Raw genomic sequence first — 21,800 nt, 5'->3', positions numbered from 1 at the left:
ATGTAGTCCCATTTGTTTATCTTCTCCTTAGTTTCCATTGCTCTAGGAGCTCTACTGGTAAAGATATTGCTATGGCATATGTCTGATATTTTGCTGCCTATGGCTTCTTCTAAGATTTTTATGGTTTCTCGTCTTACATTTAAGTACTTTATCCATTTTGAGTTTATTTTTGTGTACGGTGTAAGTTGGTGGTCTAGTTTCTTAACAAAAGGAAGATAAACAATGCAATCAAAAAGTGAGCAAAGGACCTAAATAGACACTTTTTGAAAGAAGAGGTACAGAAGGCTGAGAGACATATGAAAACATGCTCAAAGTCACTAATCATCCAAGAGATGCAAATCAAAACAACAATGAGGTACCATCTCACACCTGTCAGAATGGCTATCATCAACAAATGACAAGTGCTGAAGAGGATGTGGAGAAAAAGGAACCCTCTTGCACTGCTGGTGGGAATGCAGACTGGTGCAGCCATTATGGAGAACAGTATGGCGTTTCCTCAAAAAATTAAAAATGGAACTTCCATGTATTACATATGTCCCTCTTTTCCCCCCATTGCCCACTTTTATCTATGTCATGTATTTTTAATGATAATAAATACCTATCGCTCTTGCAATTACACAAAATATTTTTTAAACGGAATTAAGATGATTTTAAATGGCTTAGCTCTGATTCTATCTCTGCCCTCCATGGGCTAGTATTATAACTTGGGGAACTCTAGTCTCAAGGAACAAATACTCCCCTCCCCTCCAAGAGCTGTGGCAGCTGGGATATTTTAAGGAGCCACAATAATGCCATAAGTAGGAGGGCCCAACTATTTATTCTCCTTTTTCTTTTCTATTTTTCATTCTGTTAAAATCACTTTACTATTGACATTTGTAAACATGGTTCCCTACCCTCAGTCTATTAATAGTGAAATAGTCATTCATTTGGGACATTTAAAAAAGTAATTGGAAAGACATTTTAGTCTCTCAATGGATCCCATCTTATGGGGGAGAAAGCAAGCTTATATGAGGAAAAAACAATACAATTTCAGATCAGGCTGTGGAAGGCACAGCACATGTTAAGAGCTATTAATGGCAGAGCCTTCAGCCCCTAACATTGCTGGCAAACAGTCCAGCCATGACATGCTGTCCCACACTTTCTCTTCCATTTCCCATCTTGCTGTCACTTTTTATGATTGTTCAGTCTCTTCACCATAAAAGATTTGAACCTCAGATCAGCTTGACCATTTCCTGTTCTCATGCTTCATGTGCATTTCAGACACATGTCTGCAGAAAGGATGATAGGATGATATCCCACTTATCTCATTTTACATGGAGCTGAATTTCCCAGGGAAACAGCCTTTGAGATCAATGGTAAAGTAAAAATGTAGCCAGGCCATATTCACTCTTTTCTGTGGTCATTAGATCTCAACCCTGGCAGTATGTTTGGGGAAAAATAAAGAAGTTGGACTGTATTAAAATTAAAAATATCTGATCTACAAAAGACACTGTTACACAATAGCTTGGGAGAAAATATTTGTGAAACACATATCTGATAAAGGACTGGTATTCAGAATATACAATGAACTCTTAAAACTCAACAACAACAACAACAACAAATTTTAAATGGACAAAATATCTGAACAGAAATCTCAGCAGATGGCAAATACCATATGAAAAGATGCTTAGCATCATATGTCATTAGGGAATTGAAATTAAAACAACAATTTGATACTACTATACTCTTATCAGAATGGCCAAAATTCAAAACACTGACAACACCAAATGCTGACAGGGATATGCTACAAAAAGAACTCTCATTCATTACTGGTGGGAATGAAAAATTGTACAGCCACTTTGGAAGACAGTTTGGCACTTTCTTACTAAACTAAACATAACTCTTACCACCTGATCCAACAGTTGCACTCTTTAGCATTTACTCAAATGAGTTGAAAACTTATGTCTACATAGAAACCTACACATAAATGTTTGTTGTAGTTTTATTAAGAATTTCCAGAGCTCACCCCCACCCCACCCCCACCCCTCTGAGGCATCAGGGAAGGAAGCCACAATGGCAGATGAGATCACTAAGGCTCAGGTGGGTCAGGAAGATCATTTGCAAGGAAATCTCAGCCAAAATCATTTTTGAGGAGGACCAGTGTCTTCCTCTCCATGACATTTCCCCTCAAGCAACAACACAGTCTCTGGTGATACCTAAGAAGCCTATAGTCCAGATTTCTGTAGCAGAAGACAATGACAAAAATCTTGGACATTTAATGATTGTTAGCAAGAAAAGTGCTGCTAATCTGGGCCTGGAGAAGGGTTATCAAATGGTAGTGAATGAAGGCTCACATGGGGAGCAGTCTCTCTATCATGTTCATCTTCATGTTCTTGGAGGTCAGTAGATGAATTAGCCTCCTGGGTAACCATGTTTAGGGATAACTTTCCCTACTCTAGACAGTGATCAGTTTTGTAAGTTCTGATATGCTAAACAGTATACTTTATTTTTGCCTATGTATGGAGAAATTGAGGAAATAATTTCTAAAACCCATACAAAATAAAAGACATTGATGCATGTTCTGCAAAAAAAGAACTTCTAAAACTTGGAAGTAATGAAGAGGCTTTCAATAGGTGAATGGATAAGCAAATTGCAACATAACCAGACAATGGAATGTTATTCATATATAAAAGGAAATGGAAAGAAAGGAAATTAGCTACCAAGTCATAAAAAGACATGGAGGAACCTTAAATACATGTTGCTTAGTAAAAGAAGGTAATCTAAAAAGCTACATACTCTATGATACCAACAATAAAACGTTCTAGAAAGGGCAAATGTATGAAAATAGTAAAATAGTGATCGCCAGGGGATGGGGTGGGAGGAATAAATAGATGAAGCACAGCAAGTCTCTTGGGCAGTGAAACTTATTCTGTATGATATTATATTGGTAGATACATGTCATTATGCATTTGTCAAAATCCATTAAAATATACAACACAAAGAGTGAATCCCAATATAAATTATGGACTTCCATTAATAATAATGTGTCAGTATTGGCTCATCAAATATTAATAAGTCTACCATACCAATACAAGATGTTAATAATACGGGAAATTTGGGAGGAGGAGCAGGTGGTATATGAGAACTCTCTGGACTTTCCACTCAATTTTTCTGTAAACCTAACACTGCTCCAAATAAAGTCTGTTAATTTACATGTGTATATATAGATAGGTAGATAGATAGATAGATATGAAAATTACCAATGCCTAGGCTCCACTTCAGAGAATCTGATTTGATTAGTGTCCAGTGGTACACGTGTGTTTCCCCGAAGTAGTCAGAGGCTTACATTCACAGCTTCTTGTCAAAGAGTAAGTTTACAAAGACAGAATTTTCAACCCTAACCTGTATGCATCACTTAAGAAAAATGCAGGTTTAATGATATTTCAGGAAGTCACCATAATAGGGGTGACTAACTAGAAGCCAAGACCATTGGTATACTGGGTCTAGGACTTAATGATTTACAAAAATAATTGCTGGGAAAAGGTTTAAGGAACAAAATGGTCAGAGCTTCAGATGAGAAGTGGTTTTTCCCCTGAATTCTTTTTCTTGAAAGTACTCAAGAAGGGCTTTGTTTTAGAAAAAAATCAATCACTTTGGGCTGTAGGTTGTGGCACTTTTCTTAGTGGTGACTAAGACTACAAGTGTGCCCACCTTTCACTTTAGGGCTTCTTGTCTCCTTTGACTTCTGTTCCTAAACTTCAGGTTTCTGCTGTAGCCTCAGTTTTGGCTACTGAGCCTTACCTCCCTCCCCCAAGACTGAACTCCCTGCACTCTTTGTTCTACATACAGGTTTAGAATCTCACTCAAATCCATGCTGTCTTCCAGCTAAGCAGAGTAAGTTAACCACATTGTTTAATGGGAGATAATGGGTTATTGTGTTACTGCCTCTCAACAATTGACAATACACACCAAAAGCCTCTATATCGTCCATGGCCCTTCGCCTAGCAATTTCCTAAATGTCAGCAAAGTCTCATCTAGAAGGATGTTCATTTTGCAGCAGGGATACAGAAAACATTTTGAAAATATGTGACAGGGCACTACTTCAAAAGTTTCCTTGTAACAGTCACCATTAGGGCACAAGAAGAGTGGGGAGGGAATGCCACCTAGGGCTAGAGGAATTTGTGACACAGGGAAAGACTGTGAGTAGGAAGAAATAATGCAAATCTCTTGCCATTTCTGGAGGAAAGGGAAGAGAGGGTGGGGAGCTGAGTTGGGGGAAAATGGGCAGATGCCAGTGTTCTGTTTTCCCTATTCTGCACCAGAATTCTAGAACATGGCATGTTAAATGGATTGAGCAGAAATAGCAGAACTTCGGGGTTCATGGGTGCCTAGTATGAAGGCTCCTGCAAGCATCTGGGGAAAAGTTCTCATACAGCCACATCTCACATGGAGTTGGAGTACTACTAGCTCAGCACTGGTAGTAGGAAGAGGTTGGTGAGGGGCCCTGAGGCCATATTGCTGGACCCTCAGTCTCTGTTAACTAGGGAACTTTACCAGTCTCTGTGTGCCTCAGTATGGGTGCAGAGGATTGTTGGGCTGGTGGTCTTGGCTCAGGACACAGAGGTGACAGTGTGCTGGGACTTTAAGACAAGATACAAATGTCTGGTTCCATGAAATCCAGTAATAAGAGCCACATAATGGCTCAAAAATGCCATAAGAGACTGTCACACATGAGCAAGCCCTGGATAAATCCAGACCTGCCAGTCTTCATTAGTGGGCAGTGAGGGTGCAGATGGTAGCACAGGGATTCAAAGCCATTTACAAACATGCCCAGCCATCCTCCTAGAAACCCAGACTGATTCTCAGGAAGGCACCCAGAAAGGAGCCCTGGAAACTGGCTATTTACCCAAAGAAACTGACCTATTTGGAACTACTTAACCTGGAAAAACTGAGAGAATTTTCATTTTCTTCCTACAGTAGTGCTGGAAGGCAGAGAAGCAGGGTTGAATCAATGATGGAAAATAAAATACATTTCTTCTCTCTCTGTGTTTAGTGCTGTGCTAAATTTTCAAACCACTGCATTTGCCAGATAGCCAGATTACCCTCGAGGCAGAAGGTTGAACAACCCTTCCTCAAAGACTCAAACCAGAGAAAAGTGCATTAAATACTGATGGTAGGATGTTTACAAGAAGAGACTGGTGATCCGCCTGTTGTTCTGTAGTCAAATCACTTATTGGCAACTCCAGACCTCACAAAGAGAGTTCACAGAGTGTTTGACCCCCTGCTTACCGCCTCTTTTTAAAATATGAATGGGCAAGCAGGGTTCAGCAGACATTGAGGACACCTTCCCAAGTGAGAGAGAAACAAAACAAACAAAAAAAGGGGACTATATAAAGAATAGAGGGAAAATATTTTAAAAATCATTAACATCTTCAGAGAGAAAGGAAATTTCTAAAACAATGACAAATTATGTGCAAAAAAAGAAACAATCAAAGCTCATGAAAGAACTGTTAGAAATTGCAAATGTGACAACTAAAATTAAAAGAGACTGGAAGATAAAATCAAGGAAATCTCTCAGGAAGTAAATTTAAAAAGAAACAGAAGTTTAGTAGGACAGAAAAATATAAGAAAATTAGAACATTAGTTTAGCAGGTTGTATTAGTTACCCATCATTGTGAACAAATTACCCCGAAGTTTGCTGGCTTAAAACAATAATAAACATTTATTGTCTCATACATGAATGGTTCTGGCTTGGAGTCTGTCCCAGGTTGTGGTCAAGATGTTGGTCGGGACTGCAGTTGTTACCAGAGGAGAGCGTGCCTCATCTCCCCGTTGCTAGTGGGAGTAGGGTGATTGGGGTTCTGCTGGAATCAGTATTTCCAAAGGCTCCCACAGGAGGATGAGATATGGTAGAAAGCTTTATTTCCCTGGAATTACATCCCCCGAATTCCCTGAGTCCCATTTCCCTTAGTCCTCTCATAGAAGAAGTGTGGCTGGGGCTTCATGGGTCCAGTTCAGGAACAGGCTAGCTGCAGTCCATTTGTCCAGTCCGTGTGTGTGAAGAATGTGAAAAGAGTCTCGAAAACACAATAGAGTGAGCTTGTTTGCTCAGAGAGTTAAGTATTCCAACTCTTCCTGTGTTTGCAGTGGCCATCCTCGTTCTGGCTAACCATCTCTGTGCCCAGGTGTGATTGAAAGGCAAGTATCTTCCCTATGTCACCCCAACTTTACTAGGCATGCATCTATCTTCCCTATGTGCTTCCCTCCCCCAATGTTTTGCAAGGAATGTGCCTGTAATGTCTGGCTTTCTCTGTGTTCCTTTTCTGTTATTAATAACTAGTTAATTACAGTGATATAAATGGTAAATGGGTGAATGTCTCCATCTTCTTGTAACTGTTTCATGCTGTGAGAGGAGGATAGACCTGCCTATTCCAATACTCAGAGGTTCTTCTCTATTTAACAGGGGTAGGAAGAGCAAAAGGGAAGGGAGTCTTCATGCGGGGATGAGGGATTTTGCAAAGTCAAGGTCAGTCTGGTGTCCCTGGGAGGTGACATAGGTGCTGTCCAGAGGGTGGCACATGGACAAGGCTATAGGGTCACTTTCAAGATGGCTCCCTCAGAAAGTAGCTCCTCATTGGTTGTTGGCAGCAGGCCCAGTTCCTTTTCGTGTGGACCTCTAAATGTAGCTGTTTGAATGTGCTCACGACATGGCAACTGGCTTCTGCCAGAACAAATGATCCAAGAGAAAGAGCAAGTACGAAGTTGCAATGCTTTTGAGAAATAACATGCCTTCTACCACAATCTTTTTCTACAAGTCACTAAGTCTGGCTCAGGGAGAGAGAGCTAGAAAGGGTTAACAGCAATGAGCTGACTCACATCAGTGCCTGGCAATGGTATGGTGAGGTGGAAAGAACACAGGTTCTAATGTCAGATGGTCATGGACTTGAATCTTGGCTCCTGCTCAAGCAAATCATTTAACCTCTCCTCAGTCTTCTCTATAGAATGGGTGTGATATTGCCACTATGCAGGATTTCATTAAATAAATCACAATTATTATTATTATTAATAGTGAGATGCCTTTGGGTAAGATAGAAAAGACGTGGTCTTCTGTGAAGTCCTGGCTAAGTGCAAACCAGAACACAGAGAAACAGCAACTCTGGGCACCCTCAGTGACAGACAGTTAAGCAATTGGAGTGCACTTCACTGTCATTTCTGAATGATGTCGGGGATTCTGCTTAGAACCCAGAGAAATCTTCTGATACATGTGTCTTATGAATTTGAAGGAAACTTTTCAGCTGATGAAAAGTCATGTTTTGGTTTTTAGAGCTTGGGAGGTCTTTACCCAAATCAAAAGAAGAAGTATATTAGAATCTTCAACTTTACAGATTCAATAACAACATGATTTCATGAGTAGCAAAAAGGCATCAACCATGCTTAAGTCAAATTTCCCCGAGCAAAATAGCTTCCAGTGGAAATATAAGCCTAGTTGGTTCTCCATCTGCCCCTGAGTATGCAAATGTGTTTCTATTTATAACCTACCTGGCTTTTGTGAACCAGGAAATGTAGGATATGGAAAAACAAGACAGCTTTTTGTGGTGATGTTGGCTCAGATTATTGCAGTAGATGAAGTACATTAGTGATCATGCTAACTCTGATTTGTAAATGTTTCCTCACTTTCCACAGCCATTATTGGTTTTGATCCTCAACAACCTTGAGAGTTGGGAAAAGTAAAAACTTTTATTCCCAGTTCTACAGATAGGGAAATGGAGACTCAAAAAGATGAAACAACATTTCTGATATTGTACATGTTTGTGCAGAATTAAGACCAGAGTTCAGGTCATCTTGGGGTCCAGTGCTATTCCCATCACATTGTTATCCTATGGCACTTAGTGATAGAAGAGGATGAACCTTACAGCCAGATGATGTTGTCAGAGCAGTGGTCCTCTAATTTGGGGTTCACTGGACAAAGCCTGCCCTAATGACAAACACTTGGGCCTGGGCCTGGGACCTCAGAGTTCAGCCAGAGACATATTCTATATTGGTCCTATTTTCTTTTCTCTAAAATAAAAATTCTGACCTACTTAATTAGACTGTCCTCAGGGAAGAGATCAACAATTTTAAATTAAATTATAATTGTATTTGTAAGTATCCTAATACAAAATAATAATTATTTGCCTTCAATGATCCTTTCTATTCCTTGAGAATCTAAAATATATTCATTGATATTATTTCAGTTAATACAAATATGTTATGGAGGATGAAAGATGCAAAAATGCTAGTAATTTCCCCCAAAGAAACCATACAAGTCATTTGTTTATTTGCTCTCAGATTCAAATAGGCATACTATGTTATAGATATACTGCATATTGTTCCTCCATTCATCAGCTATATATTTGGGATGTTTCTACTTTTGATTATTATTAATAACTAGAGGCCCAGTGCATTGAAATCTGTGCACAGGTATGGTCTCTAGACCCGGCCAGGGATCAGTGCTGATCCGGGCCTTCCAGCTGCCAGCCGGGGCCTTCCGTCGTTCTGCGCCACCCTCTGGTGGTCAGTGCATGTCATAGCGAGCAATAGAACTCCCGGTCTCTTGGTTGAGCTCCCACAGGGGCACTTTGTATATTAGCCTTTTATATATATATATACTAGAGGCCCAGTGCACAAAAATTTGTGCACTGGCGGGGGTGGGGGGGAGTTGTCCTTCAGCCCCACTTGTGCCCTCTCGCAGTCTGGGACCCCTCGGGAGATAACGACCTGCTTGCTTAGGCCCGCTCCCAGGTGGCAGAGGGCAGGCCCAATCCCTAGGTGCAGCCCCTGGTCGGGCTCAGAGCAGGGCTGATTGGGGAGTTGGGGCGCCACCCCCTGTCATGCACAGAGCAGGGCAGATTGGGAGGTTGTGATGTCACCCCCAGTCACACACAGAGCAGGGCCGATCAGGGGGTTGGGGAGCTCCCCCCTGTCACGCACAGAGTAGGGCCGATAGGGGAGTTGAGGCATTGCCCCCTGTCACACACAGAGCAGGGCGGATCAGGGGGTTGTGGCCCCGCCCCTGTCACACACAGAGCCACAGGGCGATCAGGGGGTTTGGGTGCTGCCCCCTGTCACACTGCTCCAGGGGCCAGGAAGCCTCGCGGCTCCGCTGATCCCAGTGCTGAGAGGCCTCGCGGCTCCGCTTGACACCAGGGCAGTGAGGCCTCACTGCTCAGCTGATCCCAGTGCTAGGAGGCCTCGCTGCTCCGCTGATCCTGGTGCCAGGAGGCCTCACGGCTCCACTGATCCTGGTGCTGGGAGGCTCCGTTGATCCTGGTGCTGGGAGGCATATTACCCTTTTACTATATAGGATAGAGGCCTGGTGCACGGGTGGGGGCTGGCTGGTTTGCCCTGAAGGGTGTCCCGGATCAGGGTGGGGGTCCCGCTTGGGTGCCTGGCCAGCCTGGATGAGGCGATGATGGCTGTTTGCAGCTGGTCACACCCCCTTCAGGGTAAGGGTCCCCACTGGGGTGCCTGGCCAGTCTGAGTGAGTGGCTGAGGGCCGTTTTCAGGCTGGCAGGTGACTGAAGCTCCCAACCTCTCCTTTTTTCCTTTTTTTTTTTTAATTCTGGGATTTATTTACCTTCTATGGCTGTCACTGGAACTGAGAGCTGGCTTTAGCTCTGAGGCTCGGCTCCAGCTCTGAGACCTCGGCTGCTGATCTGGGTTTGTTTGGCTTCTATAATTGAAACACTGTTTCAGCTCCAGCTCCGAGGCCAGTGGCTGAAAGCAGGTTTCTGGGGTTTGTTTAGCTTCTATAATTGCAACATTGTTTCTTAGAGTTGTAGCTCAGAGGCCAGCAGCGGCAGGCGGGGAACCTTGGCTTCCTCCATCACTGGAGCAAGCAAGCCTCCTGTTCGCTTCAGCTGCCTGGCTGCTGGTCGCCATCTTGGTTGGCAGTTAATTTGCATATCTTGCTGATTAGCCAATGGGAAGGGTAGCGAAGTTACAGTTAATTACCATGCTTCTCTATTATTAAATAGGACTAGAGGCCCTGTGCACAAAAATTTGTGCACTCGGGGGGTTCCCTCAGCCTGGCCTGTGCCCTCTCACAGTCTGGGACCCCTCAGGGGATGACCACCTGCTGGCTTAGGCCCACTCCCCGGGGGATTGGGCCTAAGATGGCAGTCAGACATCCCTCTGGCAGCCCAGGAGCCCTCGGGGGATGTCCACTTGCCAGCGGGGAGCAGGCCTAAGCTGCAGTCGGACATCCTTAGTGCTGCTGAGGAGGTGGGATAGGCTCCCGCCACCACCGCTGTGCTGGAAGCCATCAGCCTGGCTTGTGGCTGAGCAGAGCTCCCCCTGTGGGAGCATACTGGCCACCAGCGGGCAGCTCCTGCATTGAGCATCTGCCCCCTGGTGGTCAGTATGTGTCATAGTGACCAGTCATTCTTCTGTTAGGGTCACTTTGCATATTACCCTTTTATTATATAGGATACTAGAAGCCTGGTGTATGAAATTCATGCACTTGGGGGGGGGGGGTCCCTCAGCCCGGCTTGTGCCCTCTCATCCCCTTGGGGGATGTCTGACTTATGACTTAGGCCCGCACCCTGCGGGAAGAGGGCGTTAGCTGTCAGTCAGACATCCTTAGCGCTGTCGCAGAGGCAGGAGAAGCTCCCATCACTGCCCCTGTGCTCACCAGCCATGAGCCTGGCTTCTGACTGAGCAGTGCTCCCCTTGTGTTGAGTGCGATCAGGCCAAAATGGGCTCTCCAACATCCCCAAAGGGTCCTGGGTTATGAGAGAGTGTAGGAAGGCTGAGGGACCCCACCGGTGCACAATCGCCAGGCTAGAGGGATACAGGAGGTTGGCCAGACGGGGAGGGGCCATGGGAGGGCTCCAGGGCATGTCCGACCCGTATTGCTCAGTCCTGATTGGCTGGACCCCAGCAGCAAGCTAACCTACTAGTCAGTGTCTGCCCCCTGGTGATCAGTGCACATCATAGCAAGCAGTTGAGCGACCATAGCATATCATTAGCATATTACTCTTTGATTGGTTGAACAGACAACCGGACACTAAACATATTAGGCTTTTATTATATAGGATAGCTACTGCTGTAAACATTCACATACAACTTTTATGTAGACACAGCTAAGAATAGAATTGCTAGGTCATATGGCCAATCTATATTTAATATTTTGAGAAACTGCCAATCTGTCTTACAAAGTAGCTGTACTATTTAGATTTCCCACCTATAAGGGTCCTAGTTTTTCACATTTGTGTCAATCTTTGTTATTGTCTTTTTTATTATAGCCATCCTCATGGCTGTAAAGTGGTATCATATTGTGATTTTGATTTGCATTTCCCTAATGACTAATATATTAAGCTTCTTTTCATATGTTTTTTGGCCATTTGTATGTCTTCCATGGAGACATATTCAGTCAAATCCTTAATTCATTTAAAAATTGGTTTATTTGTCTTTGTATTGTTAAGTAGCAAGAGTTCTTTACATATTATAGATACAGGTCCCTTATCAGATATATAATTTGCAAATATTTTCTCCCAGTTTATAGGCTGTCTTTTCAATTTCTTCATGATATCTTTCAAAGTATAAAACGTTTTAATTTTGATACTATTGAATTCATCTACTTTTTTGACATTCTTTTTATATTGATTTGAAAGAGAGATAGAGAGAGATGGAGAGAGAGAGAGATATCAATTTGTTGTTCCACTTATTTATGCATTCATTGGTTGATATTTGTATGTGCCCTGACTGGGGATTGAACCCGCAGTCTTGGTATATGAGGACAGTGCTTTAACCAACTGAACTATCCAGTCAGGTTCTCCTCTGTTTTTCTTTTAGAGCCTGTGTTTTTGGTGTCATATCTAAGAAGCCATTGTTGTATCCAAGGCCATGAAAATTTACTTATATTCTTCTAAGAGTTTCATAATTTTAGCTATTACATTTTGGTCTTTGATCTATTTGGGGTTAATTTTTTTTTAAATTTATTTTTATTGATTTCAGAGAGAAGGGAAAGGGACAGAGAGATAGAAACATCAATGATGAGGGAGAATCATTGATTGGCTGCCTCCTGCACACTTTGAGCCCACAACCTGGGTATGTGCCCTGACTGGGCATCAAACCATCACCTCCTGGTCATAGGTCAATGTTCAACCACTGAGTCATACTGGCTGGGCTATTTTGTAGGTGGTGTGAGGTAGGGGTTCAACTTCATTCTTTTGCATGTGGCTATCCAGTTATACCAGCACTATTTTTTGAAATAATTATTATTTCCCCTTGAATTTTCTTGGAATATTTGTCAAAAATCAACTGGTCATAAATATAAGGGTTTATTTCTAAACTATTAATTCTATTTTGTAGATATATTATGTCTATATTTATACCAGTGCTAGCCTGTCTTGATTGCTGTGGCTTTATAATTAAGTTTTGAAATCAGGAAATTTGAGTCCTTCAACCTTATCATTTTTTAAAGAGTGTTTTTGGTTGTTCTGGATCCCTTGCATTTTTATATAAATTTTAAGATCAGTTTGTTGATTTTTGCAAAAAATAGGGGACAGGAATTTTGATAGGTATTATGTTGAATACATAGACCAGTATAGAAAGTATTGCTATCTTAACAATATTAAGTCTCCCAACCTATGAATATAAAAGATATCTTTCTACTTCTTTAGGTCTTCTTCAGTTTCTTTTAGTGATATTTTATAATTTTCAGTATAAAAGTATTGTGCCTCTAGTTAAATTTATTCTTAACTATTTTATTCTTTTTTATGGTGTTATAAATGGAATGTTTTTCTTAATTTCATTTTTGGAGTTTTGATGCTAGAGTATAGAAATACAATTTATTATTATACATTACTCTCATATCCTGCAACCTTGTTGAACTTGTTCATTGGTTTCAATCATTTTTTTCGTGGGTAACTTAGGTTTTTCTATATACAATATCATCATATGCAAATAGAGACAGTTTTACTTACTCCTTTTGAATCTGGATGTCTTTTGTTTCTTTTTCTGGTTAGGACCACCAATACAATGTTTAATGGAGTGCAAGAGCAGACATTTTTGTATTGTTCCTGATCTTAGAACAAAAGCTTTCAATCATTCACCATTCAGTATGACGTTAGCTGTGAGTTTTTCATAGATGCTCTTTATCAGATTGATGAAGTTCCCTTCTATATTTAGTTTATTGAGTGTTTTTATCATTAAAAGAATATACTTTTGTGCCCTGGCCTAACCCATATATTTTTTAATATCTACTGTTCTGAATTAATTTCTTTTTTTTTATTTCCATGGAAATGACAGCAAACAGCTACTACATTTGATCTCTTCCCACTAACTAGATAATTCCCTAAGATGGGGCAAAGCAGTTAAACTGTTTGGAAAGGTATTCAGGATGTTCTATAATGTATAAAGCATACATGGTACAAAAATTTAAAAAGCATGGAAAGAAAAATGTTATCTGATAATACAAAATTTTTATTTTATTAATTCCAGGTGTCTATTGTTGCTTGAGCCTTTTTTTTTTCTTGTTTTCCCATAGCAATTGGCATTAATATGCCTTTCTCAATCACTTGTGAGAAGTAGGTGAGAGTGGGGTTATGCTTTCTTTGTAACTTGGAGCCAATTACTTAATTTCTCTGTACCTTAATTACCTCATCTGTAAAATGATCCTGAGTACTTAACTTATACAGATACAAATAGCCTACCTATGTAAAGTACTTAACTTATTTCCTGACCAAGAGCAAGTGCACAATAAAAGTTAGCTTCTATTATTATTTGAATTATTTTATTATTAATATACTTAGCCACATATGAGCTCTGTGTTTCTATTTCATATTCCACAGGTTACTTGACATTTATGTATGAAGAATAAACCATTTAGAAAGCAGAAGGAAGTTTGTTATAGTCTAATAAACACCATAATAGCCAGGTACTACTTTTTATCAAATATTGACCATATCTGAGCCTGTGGTTTTAAAGATCAACATAGACACAAGATCATTGAAAGTAATTTTGAAAATTCAGACCTATAGAATTTTTACTTTATCCCCTGTATTTTCACTAGCTTAAAAAAAATCCTAGAAATAAAAGGAAAGTAATGCACTTAGATAGTCCTTTCTCAATGTTACTAAATAGAAACATTGAGCATGAGAGACTTTTCATGTATCAGAGGGAATAAATAGTTCCTTTCACAGATATACACACCCCTTCAAAAAATAGATGGACTTGCCCTAACCGGTTTGGCTCAGTGGATAGAGCGTCAGCCTGCAGACTCAAGGGTCCCAGGTTCAATTCCGGTCAAGGGCATGTACCTTGGTTGCGGGCACATACCCAGTTGGGAGTGTGCAGGAGGCAGCTGATCGATGTTTCTCTCTCATCGATGTTTCTAACTCTCTATCCCTCTCCCTTCCTCTCCGTAAAAAAATCAATAAAATATTTTTTTTTTTTTTTAAAAAGATGGACTCGTGCTCCCTGTTGCTGCAGTGTTTTCAAGGCTGGGATGCTGGGGGGAAAGAAGAGATATGCCTTGGGACAATCCATGTCCAAGCCCTGTCTCTTCACTTCTTAATGCCAGAGTGGGAACCTATATCACCATCAATTTGGGGGATTTGGGCTGAAATATTTTGGTGTTTTTTTTAAAGGCAGAGACAGATAGTTGCCCCAAAATTCATACTCTCTTTCCCTAAGCAGAGCTGTCACTGGGAAGTGGCTACTCAGCCAAGGGCTACATTTCTATGCAGCTTGATTGTACCATGTTCACTAATGGAGTGTCCAGAGAAACGATGCCACTTCTCGGGCTGCTCATAAAACTTTATGGGGCTTCTCCATGCTTTTTTTCTTCTTGGCTGGAATATAAATAGCCCCCAGGGAGTTGAAGTTGCAAAGCCTCCATCACTCTGGGTCCCTGAACAATGGTAGGCAGAAAGCTGCTTTACTGATCTCTACCTACTGGTACTGTTATGTGAGTTAGAAATTAAATTCTACCATATTAAGCTTCTGATAGTTTGGCATTTGTTTCAGCAGCTAGCATTACTCTAACAGTGATTTTTCAACTGGTGTGCCGCAAGAATGTTTAAAACATGCAATACCTGACTATTTAGTGTAAATGAATCAAAATTATGCCTATTTTTTGGTCAGATCTGCAAAAAATATTTTTTTGATGTGCCACAGAATTTTAGTAATTAGTTTATGTGTGCCATGAGATAAAAAGGTTGAAAACTGCTGCTCTAACTAGTTCAGCTTTTTTCACTTTCACAAACCCTAAATATTTATATAATTTGGGTTGATTTTACACTAAGCAATTGTCCTCGCCTCTCTGGGCTGCTATATAGCAAATTACCACAGACTGGGTGACTTATAAACAATGAAATGTATTGTATTTCTTACAGTCTGTAAGCTGAAAGTCTGAGACCAGGGTGCCAACATGGTTGGTTGGGTGAGAGAAATCTTGCTGTATCCTCACATAGTAGAAAAGACAAGCTAGCTCTGTAGGACCACTTTTATAAGAGCACTAATCGCAGTGTAAGGGCTCCTCTCTCATGATCTAATCACCTCCCAAAGACCCCCACCTCCTAAATTGATCACATTGGGCATTAGGTTTCAATGTATGAATTTTGGTGAACACAAACATTCAGGCCATAGCAACATTATAGGGGGCGGGAATTTTTTTCTTTCCCTAAATAGTGAATAAAATATCCACCTTAATTCATTTTAGAACCTGGATTTATCAGGCCATGTTAATTTGAGAGATTAATGGATGAGTACATGCATTAATATATATGTATAATTTGGTCAGATACATGCAAAAAAATGAAACTAGATCACCAACTTACACCATACACAAAAACAAACTCAAAATGGCTAAAGGACTTGAATGTAAGACGGGAAACCATAAAAATCCTATAAGATTCCATAGGCAGCAAAGTTGCAGACATATGTCATAGCAACATCTTTATAGACACAGATCTTAGGGCAAGAGAGACTATGGAGAAAATAAACAAATGGGACTACATCAAAATAAAAAGCTTCTGCACAGCAAGAGAAACCATCAACAAAACAAGAAAGCCCACTGCATGGGAAAACATATTTGCCAATGTTATCTTGATAAGGGTTTAATCTCCAAAATTTACAGGGAACTCATACAACTTAACAAAAGGAAGATTAACAACCCAATCAAAAAATGGGCAAGGGATCTAAATAGACACTTTTCGAAAGAGGACATTCAGAAAGCAAAGAGACACATGAAAACATGCTCAAAGTCACTAATCATCTGAGAGATGCAAATCAAAACAACAATGAGGTACCATCTCACACCTGTCAGAACGGCTATCATCAACAAATCAACAAATGACAAGTGCTGGAGAGGATGCGGAGAAAAAGGAACCCTTCTTCACTGCTGGTGGGAATGCAGACTGGTACAGCCACTGTGGAAAACAGTATGGCGTTTCCTCAAAAATTTAAATATGGAACTGCCATTTGACCCAGTGATCCCACTTCTAGGAATATATCTCAAGAAAACAGAAACACCAATCAGAAAGGATATATGCACCCCTATGTTCATAGCAGCACAATTTACAATAGCTAAGATTTGGAAACAGCTAAATACCCATCAGCAGATGAGTGGATTAGAAAACTATGGTACATCTACACAATGGAATACTACGCTAGTATAAAAAAGAAGGAATTCTTACCATTTGCAGCAGCATGGATGGAACTGGAGAGCATTGTGCTAAGTGAAATAAGTTAGGCAGTGAAAGAAAAATACCACATGATCTCGCTCATTTATGGATAATAAAGAACATTATAACCTGATGAACAAAAAGATAGATACAGGCAGAGAAGCATCGAACAGATTGTCAAATTACACCAGGAAGGCTGGGAAGTGTTGACGCGGGGAGAGGTAAGAGATCAACCGAAGGACTTGTATGCATGCATATAAGCATAACCAATGGACACAAGACACTGGGGAGGTGGGGTGAGGGCATGTGCTGGGGAGTAGCGGAGGCCAGGGAAAGGTCAATGAGGAAAAAAAGGAGACATATGTACTACTATTTGTAATACTTTAAACCATAAATAAAATATATATATATATGTATCTATGTATGTATATGTATAGTCATATGTTTATACACATCTTTCTGAGTAGTCATCTGCTCATTCTTTAAACAACAAGGACCTATAATATGCCAGGCACTGTTTGACTATAGTAGAATAAAGGTTAATAAGATACAGTCCATAATATCAAGGCACTCACAGAAAACTGCTAGCCTAGTTTTGCAGATACTCCATATATTCAGATAATTTATCTACTGGTGTGACAAAGAACACAAGATCTTTGAATTCTGGGGTCAACTCTAGAAATTGTCTGGAGCATGTGCTCACTTTTCATTTTCAGGAGGAGAGTATTCTCTAGGATACGAAGCTTAGACCAGAACCCTCCCAGAAGGAAAAATCAGTCCCCAGTCTTCACAGAAATTTCCAGGAGCTGAGTAATAATAATGACAGGGAGAAGGCTAAGGAGGAAATGTGAAAAAGAAGTTCACCCACACCTGAGGAATATAGAAATCCCCAGGCTTCAAACACAGAAAGACTCAAGTCTCTTCTCTTCCTAAGGTCACTGGCTGTGAGAAAATGAAGCATGAACATTTCTAAAACTAGTTTGAGAATGAAAGCACAAAAATATGCATTTGTAGAATCTATCCATAAGGCTTTCATAACTTCAAAAGATTGCAAGGAAACAACATTGTTAGGAATTGGGTATGAATGAAACAGAAACATATGATTTAGATTTCTATGAAAATAAACTCGGCTCCAGAGGGGAAAAAGAAACATCATCTGAGTGCCATATGCCTTTGGGTGGGCCTTTGTGTTTGGAAACCCACAAACATTGCAGAAACAGTTGAGAATCTCAGAGCCTCAGCAATATCTAGCTCCCTGCAAATCCAGCCTTACTGAGTTAGATAATGAAGCTTAGCTGGGTGTTCCAGAGGCTAAAATTTTTACTTGGTATTGGAGACACTTAAAGAGAGAGAGGGATAGGGAAAATAATATTGAGATTTACTCCTCAGAAAGCAAGGTTTATAAAGTACATAATATATTTTACTCTGGATTTTATGTTACATCAAAGCTCCTGTCTTAGTTCATTATATACTACTAGAGGCCCAGTGCATGGATTCGTGCACATGCGCCAGTGGGGTCCCTCAGCCTGGCCTGCGCCCTCTCACAATCTGAAACCCCTCAGGGGATGTTAGACTGCTGGTTTCAGCCTGATCCCCACAGGCCAGGCAGGGATCAGGCCAAAACTGGCAGTCTGACATCCCCTGAGGGATGTAGTAGTGCAGATGTAGTAGTACATGAAGCAGTAGGTGGCCAGGGAGGAGCCCAAGCCAGGGCCAGGTGCTGTGCTGCTTCCATGGTAGTGCTGCCATGGAGGTGGGAGAGGCTTGCGCCACCGCAGCTGCACTTGCCAGCTGTGATCCTGGGGTCTGGCACCCATTGGTCAGCTGAATGGTGCTCCCGCTGTGGGAGCACACTGACCACCAGGGGGAAGCTCCTTCATTGAGCATCTGCCCCCCTGGTGGTCAGTGCACATTATAGTGACCGGTCAACTGGTTGTTTGGTTGTTTGGTCACTTAGGCTTTTATATATATAGATAACAAATATACCATAGACTGCAGGGCCTAAATAATAAACATTTATTTCTCACAGATCTAGAGTCTGGGAAGCCCAAGATCAAGGTGCCCACAAGATACAAAGTCTAATGAGGCACTGCTTCCTGGTTTGTGATGCCCATTTTCTCATTGTATCTTCACATGGGGATGGGGGAAGGAGAGCTCTCTCAAGTATCTTCTCATAAGGACACTAATCCCATTATGAGGGCTCCACTCTTATGACCTAACTACCTCTGAAAGGCCCCACCTTCTAATATCACAATACTGGAAATTAAGATTTTTAACACATGAATTAGAGGAGAGGAGAGGAGACACAAACATTCAGTCCATAAAAACTCCCAATCAAATAGGGGGGCTATTGGACATCATGGAACCAAACTGGAAGGACTGCTATTGTTGAATCTCGGGATAATTTTTTTTTTTTGTAATCTTCCAAAATTAAGGAAAATAGTGTCATGCTTTCCACTAGAAACCATGTCTATCTGCATGGCAGCTAGAAATCTGTACAGCCAACTTTGTGAAAATGGCTTGACCCTACACCAGTGATGGCAAACCTTTTGAGCTCGGCGTGTCAGCATTTTGAAAAACCCTAACTTAACTCTGGTGCCGTGTCACATATAGAAATTTTTTGACATTTGCAACCATAGTAAAACAAAGATTTATATTTTTGATATTTATTTTATATATTTAAATGCCATTTAACAAAGAAAAATCAACGAAAAAAATGAGTTCGCGTGTCACCTCTGACACACGTGTCATAGGTTCGTCATCACTGCCCTACACAGTAGGTACTGCCCCAAAGGATCAGGATAAATTAAATGACTCTTCCATGCTTCCCAAATTATCAGCTGCTTTCTTGTGCCTTCCCCCATAAAGGAGTCCTTTAAACTCTGATCATTCTCTGATGTTCAAAAACAGATATGTGTTGTTCCAGAAATAGCACCATCGTGCCTTGGTCTTTGGTCACAGTGCCTGAGCTATGTCTCTCAAATCATAACTATAACAGTGTGTTCCAGCCTGGACTTCCAACAGTCAGTAGCTGCATCTCTGCCATAGGACTTCTAGAACTAACAAAGACTGTAGCCTGAGACACAGCAGGCCAGAAGTACCAAGAAATTAACACCTCCTAGTAGCAGCTCTCAACTGATAACTCTTGGGAGATGGTATATAAATACCCCAACTCCCTTTACTCGAAATGGGATCATACTGAAGCATGGTAGCTAACTTAATAACAGGTTTCCCTTCCTTGGATCACTTCCCCCCTCTTTTGCTGGGGCTTCTAGGGAAACACACACCAGAAGAGACACTCAGATGCTTAGCTGAATCTCCAGGCTTTAGCAGCCCACCTCATTTCCTAATTTTAAGTAAGAAGCTTATGAAGTGATTTCAGGAAGTTTGAGTTAAATATAAAAGCTCTAATCAGATAAAAGATGAAATACCCTCTAGGAAACTCCTAATTTCCAAACAAAGGAAAGAGAGCTGTGCCAAGCATTGCAGTCATCAGCACCCTCTATCATCAGTCATCAGTCATTGTCACATTCTCTCTCTCATTCACTACTAGGTCCACCCTCATCCAGCTATAGAGCAAGGAAGTTTATTGAATAACCCCAAAATTAAAAAGGAATTAATGTCCACACAACACAACTTTGGTGAGTTAGTGGGTGGTCACAAATCTAGGCTCAAAGCTGGCTTAGGTCATTATTTGAATCTTCAAGATCAATTGCATTTGCACCGTTCTCTTTAGCCAAAGATTTTCCATTGATCAAACTTACTTCAGTCCACCAAGTTTTTTGAAGAATAGTTAACAATTATCTTTCTCCCTTTATTATTATTTATTTCTTCAGTGGTGTGGTTTTTAGTGTGTGTTTTCTTTTTTAATTGCCAGTGGTAGAAGTCATAACTTGAAAGTAAAATCAGTGAGAAATATAAAAACAAAACACACTAAATAGAAATGAAGGGGAAAGGAGAAGAGAACCATCCCAGAGTATTGATTCCAAGTGGTGTGGAAGCCCAGCTGTGTCAGCAGGGGTAATTGATATCGGTTATCCATCAATGAAGGGCTTAAGAAATGCATTCCTTCTCTTTGTCAAGAATCTCCCCACCCTGATATATTCTTATAGACTAGAATATTGGGTTGGGAGGTCCTATTTTCCAGTGCATGGTGATTTATTTCGAAAACTCTGAATCACAGACAAATTTGCAAAGCATTCAACTAAGAGGGACACACGTGTTTCTAAAGTGTTCGGTCATCATGTAACACTACTTATACTCCCAGTTTTGTTTTGGACATGCTCACTCTCAAGAGCATGTTCAAGAGAAAATCCAAAATGTGGGTAATGGTACAAAAATATCAGTCAGTTCATTGATTTATTTATTGAGCACCTATTAGATGCTAGGTACTGAGAAAACAAGACAGAAAGGATACCTGACCTTATGGAGTTCTCAGCCTGGTGGGAGAGAGAAGCTAAATCAATAATTTTACCTCCAAAATTTACTTTTCAACACATACACTACTCTGTTTTCACCATATTACTCCCCTGTAATACTGTTATACCTAAGGTGACCAGACATCTGGTTTCCCTGGGTCAGTACCAGTTTACCCTTGCTGTCCCTACATAGTTATTATTAATGACCCCTTTCACTCTCAACAGTGCCTCAGTTTCTGTAAAAAATTGTGTGATTGCCTGACTATAACCACTCTCTCTATACTACCTCGATCACACTATTGATTTTCTTAGTTCGTTTTCTTACAATAGCTAGCTCTCAGCAGAGACATCACCACTCAGCAGGTATTGATTACAATCTGAACACCCCATGAGCAAGAGCAAGGAAATGAATCACATCTACTTCTCTATTCTATAAACCAGTCTTTCCAGGAGATGGATAATTCATCAACTTGTCTGTGAGGCAGTGCTGTCATGGGAAGATATTGATTAGACGAGGAGTCCGAAGAGCTGTTTCAGTGAAAGCTTTGTCATTTACTAGATGTCATTTCATTTACTGGAGTCCTAATAAGTGGCTTTATCTTCAAAATGGGAGAAATAATACTTGCCTGACTATTTTAGAGGGACATCATGGAACCAAATATTTTAGAGGGCTGTTTTAAGAAGCAAATGTATGTGAAAGTATCTGTAAATTGTAAAGTGCTATACAAATGTA

The 21,800-nt window shown here is 40.8% G+C and overlaps 2 protein-coding genes across 2 annotated transcripts in view; one reads left to right on the top strand and one right to left on the bottom strand.

Annotated features, from left to right (window-relative positions):
* The window catches only part of FAM107B (family with sequence similarity 107 member B), a 270,606-nt gene that overhangs the window by 179,362 nt on the left and 69,444 nt on the right, over window positions 1-21,800 (bottom strand). The gene's annotated exons all lie outside the window — the stretch shown is intronic.
* LOC132226728 (adenosine 5'-monophosphoramidase HINT1-like) lies at window positions 2,060-2,386 on the top strand. The gene has a single exon (XM_059681207.1). The coding sequence runs from the start codon at window positions 2,060-2,062 to the stop codon at window positions 2,384-2,386; it is 327 nt and encodes a 108-aa protein (XP_059537190.1).

The sequence above is a fragment of the Myotis daubentonii genome, chromosome 1 (assembly GCF_963259705.1).
Source record: "Myotis daubentonii chromosome 1, mMyoDau2.1, whole genome shotgun sequence".
Classification (NCBI taxonomy): domain Eukaryota; kingdom Metazoa; phylum Chordata; class Mammalia; order Chiroptera; family Vespertilionidae; genus Myotis; species Myotis daubentonii.
This window is presented reverse-complemented; position numbering and strand designations above follow the sequence as displayed.